The 9,787-nt window shown below is 34.9% G+C and overlaps 1 protein-coding gene across 1 annotated transcript in view; it reads right to left on the bottom strand.

The window, feature by feature from the left end:
* Window positions 1-981: 981 nt before the first annotated feature.
* LOC136849611 (uncharacterized) overlaps window positions 982-9,787 on the bottom strand; it is a 48,717-nt gene continuing 39,911 nt past the window's right edge. The window contains exons 4-6 of the mRNA XM_067122919.1: window positions 9,185-9,291; window positions 4,142-4,245; window positions 982-1,779 (exon numbers count right to left, since the gene is read on the bottom strand). Of these exons, the coding sequence (XP_066979020.1) occupies window positions 1,644-1,779; window positions 4,142-4,245; window positions 9,185-9,291 (347 nt within the window). The 3' untranslated portion in view covers window positions 982-1,643. The remainder of the gene's footprint in view (window positions 1,780-4,141; window positions 4,246-9,184; window positions 9,292-9,787) is intronic.

The following is a 9,787-nucleotide window of genomic DNA, read 5'->3' as shown; positions in this document are numbered from 1 at the left end:
TATTCAAATTCTGCTTCATTTATTATTGTGGTTAACAAAGAATAACTATTGTTTTCGAAATGGGGAAAGATATTGGTGCAATGTTGGCAAGAAAAGGGATAGTGAAAACAAAGGTAAAATTCGCGTTAATAGAGACGAAGAGTCTATTTATAAATATTTCTCATGTGTAAATCAGGGATAACTCGATGCAAATGTTGAATTTTGCACATTTCCGAACCGGCGACAATATAAAAAATAACGTGTTTCAAACGATTGTAGCAAAAGTCAAAAAAAAACCCGAGTTTCGACTAATTCACGTGTTACCTTAATTCCAGATTTGTTTAGAATGGAAGGTTTCAGATGTCAAGTTCGATCAGATTTAGTAAATAAAATTTCATGTATAATTGATCGTTCAGGAAAAGTATTCGGGTTCAAACGCCAGTGATTTTCATTTTGTTTTGAAACCTGGTGGCTCTTTATAGTGCAAGATTAAATTAAAACGAAATGAAAAGGAAACTGAATGGTCATCAATTCGAAAGAAAGCGGTAAAGCTGCGCCAATAACTTATTTCCCTATTCAGACAGGGAAAGTATGTACAGAAAACCGAAGATAACATTTCAAAGCTTGGATGTAAAGATAGAAGGAAACGGTAGGCCAGATCCAGTCCGTCTTTAGATTATACAGAGGGGCTTGAAAACAATTTAGTTTTTGAGTCTCGGATGGGTTTCGAGAATGGTCTCGTTTTCATTAAAAGACACATGATTTAAAGTGCTTCGTTTAGAGTGCTCTCGATCGGTTTGTTTTCATAATCTGGCCCAATTTGTTTCATAATTGTCATTGATTCGCAGTTGAAAGGTTTTAACAGAAAACACGGGGTAAATAGCCGTGTACGAATTTTTTTTTTTTTTTACTTCAGTGTACTTTATCTTTCAAAACTTATTTAGAAGTTGAAAATTTAATTGTGACTTTTTTTTTACGGAAGCAAGAAAATGAAACACAATAAAATTTTCAGCTGTTTACTCTAAGAATGGCTCATAATGATATTTAGTTGAGGCACATACCCTTCAAAAGCCTAAAAAAAAACATTGTGCACATAGTTCATAAGAGCGTCTTGCAATAATGTTTAAGCCGAAACAGTGATGAATACTTGTTAACTATCCCCATATTAGGTCACACAACCTTAGAATACCACACACTTTGCAAAACATAATATGCACTTACGCATGTTGAAAGTTCTTGTGAAATGCGTAAAGAGGATGTGCAACTGGCATCATCATCACTTTTGCAATTATTTGTTTAATGTTTCGTTAGCAGGACAAATAGATAATAAAAATTTCATCGTTTATTCAAATATAAATTATTTATTTAAGACGGGGAATTGTCCTTTATATGAATTATAGCTTCTTTGTCTAAATACTGTTGTTATTTTCTTACCATGAGAGCTGGCAATTATTGCCCTCGTAGCAGTATTGAAAAACATAACGAATGGGGTAATGCTTAATCAAAACTTTGTAAAGTATTAAATAGAACAAAACACGAAATTTTCATTTCTTTATACAAGATATTTTTCAAAACAGAACCCACCACCAATCAAGAAGGACAATATTTTTCAGTCAAGAAATGTACTTTTGTAATCCAACAGCTCCAGTGTCCATTCCTGTTCTTTAGAGGACGCTGATCTCGCAAAGGTATCCTCCGGAGCAATCTCTTCCGCCAAGCGGCTTACGTACGTGGTTGATAATCAAACTGTTGTCACTGGTCACATAGTTGACAAGGCTAGATGAGCCGCAGAATTTCGACCTGGGGAGAAACATTTTAAAGGAACAGTATGAGAATCTTACGAAAAAAGAAATACTTTCACATTAAAAATTTTAAGAAAATTGGTAGATTGACGAGATTCTCTTTATGAAAGCTACTAAGAGGCATAATTATAATTTTAAAGTTTAGTGTAAAATTTATCAAGATATCAAGAGAAAACAGCAAACTGACAATAAGTAATAAGGGAATTGCGGATATTGATGATTGTAGTCATTACGTAGATGTTGGCACATTGTGGCTTATTGCCACTCGCTCCTGACTCTTACATCAGTTAACCATTTTAGTAAAGCTTGTTCTTTTCAAAACATAAGGGCATTGCTTATATGTTCAAACCTACCTATTTTTGCTGGGCATAAGGCCCAGGGGGCCTTCAGGTCGAGTACTATTAATGTTTTTGTCATAAATATTATTAATAATCTGCCAAGATAATTATATGATATACTGATACGCACAACAAGGATGGAATTTGGGAAACTAACGAACTAAGGAAACTTTGATTTCGCAGTCCTTTAAATCACTATTGGAATGGTAAAGAAAAATACAAAAAAAATCTTTTTAGGATCTCAAAGAAAATTGGGAAGTCATATGTAAAGCCTGAAAGAAATTAGATAGATTGATTGCACTCTTAGAGCGATTTAGAAGAATGATTAGACTCTTTTAGCGCTTTGGAAGATTTATTTGACCATTAAAAGGGAAATAGGAAAATCAATTAGATTCTATAAGGAAACTTTTAAAGTTAACTAGACTGGTATGGGAAGTTAGGAAGATTGATGAAGAATCGGATAGGAAAGTAAGAAGATTGATCAGAATCACGTAAGAATTAGAAGTGAGGAATAGACGCTTAAAGGCAACTGACATCTGTTACAATCTTAAAGAAAAGTTAGCCGCTTATTTATATCATAAAAATATCCCACCTGAAAATATAAATTCAAGAAGCTTGTAAATAAGGCATAGACACAAGAGAGCATAGTTTTTTCTTATCAGTAGCATACAGTATTTAAAAAATGAGTCAACACCTATACCCCGGAATAAAAATTTAGTGAACTTTGTTTGTGGGACAAGTAAAAGGAAAATTCATGATTATGAAATTAGGAAATGGGTCACACTGGGAGCCGAACGCCGACCGCTCATGCACCATTATTTGGACTCTATTAAGTATACATCAATAAACACAGAGTTAGGACTCGAATGTTAAACTAAAGAAAACACGGCTGCCAGATAGTCGAAATATTTAGTGAATAAGGTTTCTTGGGTGAGCGTTTATTAGTGTTAAAGTGATTTGTTAAATGGGACGTCTCAGATTTTCAATGGTAATGTTACAGCGTCAAATAAAACTAAAGATGGAAAATTATCAGCAGCAGCTGACTTCCTACTTTTATTTTTGTTGGTACGATGAATTTACATTGAATAAATATTGAGATTTTGCCTGATGATACGCATACAAGAAAGGAAAAATAATCAGTTAAATATAATAGCTTAAACTACATTATGTGGATTCCTAACGATCATATTACACTAGAACGTGATAATTTTATATATTTCGAGAAAGGCAGAACATATTGACCATATGTTGTTGTTGATAAACAACAATATATAAACCTTTTGATGTAGTTTTTTCAGGAGATGTTTTCTGCCTTTCTTCTGTTGCTTAATAATGGGTGAGCGCCTCTCCCTTTTCATCTTTTTCTCTGGTACGAGGACGTTTTTCTTTAAGAAAAATATAACGGAAAAAAGTTTGGGGAATATTTGAACACGAAATTCTCTGGTACACTTTAGGCCTGTTGTATTATAAGTAGTTCCCCTCTAAGACTTCTTACGGTTGATTACGGCAGGTGTAAAAATTTCGTTTGAAAGTTTTGTCGTAAGTTCCCCTTCCCTTCGTTAATACTAATGTTTAGCAACTCGCCTTTCTTTAAAGGCCTTCGTAGTGAATTTCTACTGTAAATTTCCTCCGAGATACATAATGGTAAAATTTATCAGTTTGCATTTTATGTAGTATATTTCTTACTGTGAAAATTTCTGTGTTTTAAATTTCTTTTGCATTTAAATTGTCTTGAAGTTTTTATTCACAAGAGACTTTAAATTAAAGAAACTTAGATTGAATATATACCCTGAGAAATTATATTATACAATTCTGATTTTTGTCAGGAAAAAGAGAAAAATGAAAGAATTTTAATACATAATACATTAGAATTAGCATAGAGAATCAGTAATTGCTAAACATTGTGTAGTGAAACCAATCGATGTTCAGGAATTCGAAATACTTTAAAGTTTGCCTCAAAACACCAGTTCGTCTTTGGAAGGTATTATTTATTACAATAATAATCTTATTATTGTCACTTACTTGTCAAAGCCTGGGTCTTTGACGATGAACCTTTCCTTCTTGCAACCCCTTAAGTTCAAGTTGAAGTTTTGGCAAGTTAAACCCAGTGTGCTTCCAGCCGGACCCTGAAAAAGTAAAAATATTTCTGAAGACCCATTTCTTCTCACAGTCATGAGAAAAGGTTAAGTATATCTTAGTTTAACCAGACCACTGAGCTAATTAGCAGCTCTCCTAGGGCTGGCCCGAAGGATTAGATTTATTTTACTTTACTTTGATGTCAACCTATACCAAAAGGGAATTATGTAGGATATGTACTCCTACCTGAACAGGATCAACCTATTAATAGTGTGGCAGTGACCTAATCCACTGATCTTTGCATTAATTTTGAATGTGGTCATCATACTTCAAAGGTATCTACTTAGCCCATTTATTGTGTGATTTAGTTGCGGGATAACAGTCGTTAATATAATATGTGTATGGATCTAATATATTTTCCCATAATATTGGAATATTTTTTTCTTTTCTTGGGCGTTACTGACACTGAATATAATGAACTAGTTTAGATCCTGATCAAGTGAAAAGATAAAGAGTAAATTCAGGTTAACTTCAAATCTGTTCCCTTTCCAAACTTTGTGCCATAGGATTCTGAGAACGTTTCATCACTTATTTTATTATCATAATTCTAGTGTTCTGAGAGTTTAAAATAGCATCTAAGAAAGTTGCAAAGGTTTAAAAGTAAAATAAAAATCCGTTCTGTCAGTTGTTTATTTCAAGATTGCATGTCAGAGTGGCTAAGAAGTAACCATTAGGACAAATAGTGTAAGTTGTTTGTAGAATAATTTCTATTACAAAAAGTACAGAAATACACAAGTGCAAGGTGAATTTTTTAAAGATAGTAATGCACTGCATCTTTGCTTGAACTATCGAAGATCTATTTGCACAATATCCTCAAAGGCCTTTGGGACCGTTACGTTCGATATTGGTGCATATTAGCGCAGCTGTTAAGATACAACCTTTGAAAAATTGACGAACAAGAGACGATCCGTGGATGGTCCAAGTTATAGTTGCAAATTTTAGGAAACAGGGACCTCCCACCACGAACCACTTTATCTAAAAGAGATAAAGCTCTGGTAGAAGCAGACACTCACACCGGAGAACAAAATTCAAGTAAAGTAAGGACAGATGTGTTGATTTTAACGGTTTTATAAATATATGAGGCCTTATGTATAATACCTAACTTCCATGCAGCATTTGCTGACAGTTTCATTAGCTGTTTCTCAAAAGTAAGGTGTGAGTCAGAAGTTACATCACGTATACTCAAATCGTCAGACCCGTTCAGCAGAGTCCCATCCACTTGAAAGGGAGGATTAGTTGGAAAATCAGTCTCATATACCACTCACTAATCCCTTCCATGTCACGATTGATATTAAAGGCAACTTCATTTCTTGTAAGTGGAGACTTTAACTACGTGCCCAAGTGTTGCATACTGAACAATCTTGTTTTCCAGGCAACAGCCATATTACTTGTACATAGTAAAAATAACAGCAGACCAAGAAAACTACCCTGTGGAACACCCGACACAATTAGTCTTGGTTTGTTAAAGATCCCATCAACAGCAACTCACTGCTGCCTACCTGTAAGGAAATACTGAAGTAATCGTAAAGCATATCCACCCACTCCAATATTCTGCAGTTTAAAAATAAATTCCTTGATTTACTAAATTGAAAGGATAGATATTGGCCTGTAGTTACTACAGTCTGCAGATATACCACTCTTTTGAAAGGACTTTGTATTACTAAGCTTGCGTTCATCAACGAAGATACTATGTCTTCATAAAAATCTATAGAATCTACTAATCTTGGGAGAAAGCATACTGGAAACCTTTTCAATAACTAAAGGAAGAGACAATCTGGATCTTCTGCAACTCCAGCTATCAAGATTATAAAAAATTTTGTTAACATCTCCAGAAAAAAATGCAAATTTTTAAAGAAAGGGTTCAGGGAGAGAGACATCCTCAGCTGATTGCTCAGCTTCAAAAACCAGTTCAGCACTTTCATCTGTTAGCAATGGTGGGATGGAAGACAATCCTGACCCAAAGGTAGAAGATGCCAATTTGGTCCACCACAGATGAGGCTAGATAGTTTCTTCGAGTTTCCTCTTTAAGTAATTATTTTAATTCATCTCAACAATATGGTAAATTCTATTTGCAGCACAGCGAGACCCAACAAAAATGGTGTAGTTTTCATGTGAACAAATTTGTCTCCATATGTTGAGTCTGGTCTGTCAGTCATAGTAAGCTCGTCTAAATGTTTCATAAAAAACATGGCTGGTCATTTTTCCTTATCTTTATGCCCCTTCGGGGAACATACCCTACTAAAATAAGCCATTTCAAGTCATTCAACTTCCTCTTGGTATTTGGATCAGATATAGCACCAGAAATATTAAGTGCCTGACAAGCTTCAATACTGCAACCCCAATTGGCTCAAAATTTCAGCCTAACAATTTTTCCAGTGGTGGCATTAGGAATATACCGATTGACAGATATGTCCATCAATGGCACATTTGTCAAAAGTGTCTATATACTCACAGCGGGAACATCAGTGCAATATAAGGTCTGATCTTTTACCAGAAATAGGCATTGGTTCCTCAGGTAGTTAGACAAAATCAGAGGAAAAACAGAACTCAAGAACAGACCGGCCATGTTGATCAGTGAAATTTGACTTAAGCCACTGGCAGTGTTTTGCATTGCAGTCTCCACAGATAACCAATGAAACCTCTGAATCTGGTGACCAAGCTATACCATTCCTCTCCAAGAGACAGTCGTATATAGAAACATATATTTGGATTATTGTAAAGTTCGTCTACATGTACAATGTAGAATTTTTTAAAAAATTTAAAACAAAGAACTTCATGACAACTACCCTCCAAGTTTTTCTGACCTAGTGTACACAGCCTTACCATGCACATGTAAGATGTTACAACAATAAACGAAGCTAGGGCCACCAAACCCTGGGATTAAAAATTCAACCTTAGACTTGTTGCTACTTACAAGTGTGTGGGATAAGACTATCACATCTTAGTTATGGGCACAACTCAGGAGACCAAGAAAATTTGACGTTAAGCCTTGAATATTTGAGTAAAGTAGTCTGTAGTTTTGCTTACAGTAATGAGTAGCAGGCCCAGCCTAACCTTCAGTGTTTCCCGAAAGGAATGAAATTACCATCATAAAATTAGAAGAAAATCTAATAAATAGATATATGACAACGATACAATAAAAATCAACAGAACAATAAACAATAAAATCAGCAATAACAGTACTTACATTGTTTCGTTTTCATTAGAGGTATGTGTAAAACTGATCATATACCATTAAAAAAAGTGCCGCAAGCAGGTGGTCAACAAGGTGGAGCCGGGACACCTTGCAAGGTGAAAAAATTGCAAAGTTTTCCACATCAACTGGGGGAGGGTAGTCAGGATGAATTTAGAAATAATAAAAAGCTGAGAAGGAAAAGATTGAGTAAAGAAGAAGGTGTTTTCTTGATAATCCACAAGCAACTTGACTTTCTGCTCAGCCTGTCCTACACACTTTGAAAAAACAGAAAAGTGAACAAAAAAAGAAGCAAGGTGCCTGATTATACCCGGAAGCAAGGGAATACAAATCCAATTCCATGGAAGGCCATGGTACAATGGCAATGCCACTGTCCAGTGTTGGAGAACAAGGTTTATATTCAGAATAACCTTCTTTTAGAAGGGTTGCCTGCCAAGGCTAAAGGGTCCTCTCCATCCTCTGGTTGGATTTCGTGGAGTCCTTCTCCTAGAAGAGTTGTCTGCCAAAGCTAAAGAGTCTCTTTTACCCGGCAGACTACTTTAGGCAGGGATGTTACACCCTGAAGTGAATGTTGCTAAGGAAGTGCCACATTAACCCACTACCAGTCACTTCTGTCACTTATACCTTTAAATTGGTTAACTTTATACTAGGCCAATCTTGGGATCTGTTCATTGACAGATACCTTTATTTTGAATAAGAAAATACAGTGGCTGCATGTAAGACAATCTGCGTCTCTTCTATGGATAATAAAGGGATCAGTCCATATCAGAATTGCATTCATGCTCACACCAACAAGGCCTGGATATGGTAATTCCAGTTGGTAAATAAATATGAGTCTATGGATACTGCCAGTCATGGTAAGAACAAAAAGAAGCATCACTTTAAAGCAAGCCAACACTTCAGATTGAGTTCACAAGTGACTTACAAACCTTAGCCCGATTCATTGATGAAATGGGCAGTTAGTTGGCAAAAGACAGCATTGGATATGAAAGACCAGTGCTGTTTAAGTGTATGGCAAAAATGATTTGTTTTGGATCAAGAGCGTGGAAAGTCCACTCGTCGAAAAACTGCTGCATGCATGACTTTCAAATATATACAGTAGAGATGAGAGTGGTTTTAGACCTGGAATATCTCAAATTATAACTGGGAATTGACTTTTCTAGCTATGCATTACATTACTATTCCAGTCAGTTGTAAATATTGCTTTAAAGATGCAAAATAAGAAATTTTTGGGATTTATAGATATGAAATAAAGATATTTTTGTGGCAAGGCATGATAAAGTGTTTACTTTAGTCATTCTTATGAACATATGGCTGATCCTGCAGTTAGCTTGTTAGTATCCAATGGTTTTAAAAAACCTTAAATTATTTTAGAACAAGATTGGAATATATGAACATTTCAAGTCTTATATTGTTGATTTAGCTTTAAGATTAGATCTTCCTAGTAAGGAAGTTATTTTCCCTGCTAAAAGCCCATTTCTTATTTGAAACTTTACAAGATACAATGAAAATTCGTTTGATTGACAGTGCACTGAAAAAGAATTCATGCTCATTTGCTCTTGCTTTTTCATTACTGAATAAACCTTCTCTCCTGCGTAACAAGTTTAATGATCCTAAGTTTTATCCTTTTTTATTTTTTTAGAATGATTTTTTTTAGAATAGTGGCACGCTGAATTCAGTGTCTGTTAATTTAACTGAAGATTTTTTCCGAAGAACTAAAGGCCAGAGTGTCGTACCTGAAATGTCCTCTTGCATTTTAGTTTACCCCTTCCAGTGTCTGAGTAGATCATTGCAGATTCACCAGCTGTTAAAATTGTGGTAGTTCCGCAATCAACGAATTGTCCTGGCAAAGATATGTGAATAAGAAATTGAATAAAAGTTTCTAATAGAAGAACTCAAACACGAAAGACACTTGCACTAACACAAGCACATTTTTTCAAGCACACTTACGTACACACACACACACACACACACACACACACACATACATATATATATATATATATATATATATATATATATATATATATATATATATATATATATATATATTTTATATATTTTAGAAAAATATGGCCGTTTTAACATTACTGTGTTATAAGGTGTGATGGAAGAGAAGTTGCTGTAAGATGGTAGTGGGTCAAGACAGACAGTTGCAAATCGTTGCATTCAGTAAATAGTTTGGTTACTTCAGCCGTTTGTTTGATGAACACACAATATTGGCTCTGGTATGCGAGTCATATGACCGAGTTGGTATGTGGGTACATAAGTTCGTACGTTAGAAAATGTAGATTTTGTGTCTAATTCTGCCCAAAAATTAGTCCGGTCGTTCATTAGCG

The sequence above is a fragment of the Macrobrachium rosenbergii genome, chromosome 21 (assembly GCF_040412425.1).
Source record: "Macrobrachium rosenbergii isolate ZJJX-2024 chromosome 21, ASM4041242v1, whole genome shotgun sequence".
Classification (NCBI taxonomy): Eukaryota; Metazoa; Arthropoda; class Malacostraca; order Decapoda; family Palaemonidae; genus Macrobrachium; species Macrobrachium rosenbergii.
The sequence above is the reverse complement of the archived record's forward strand: the minus strand, read 5'-3'. Positions and strand labels throughout refer to the sequence as shown.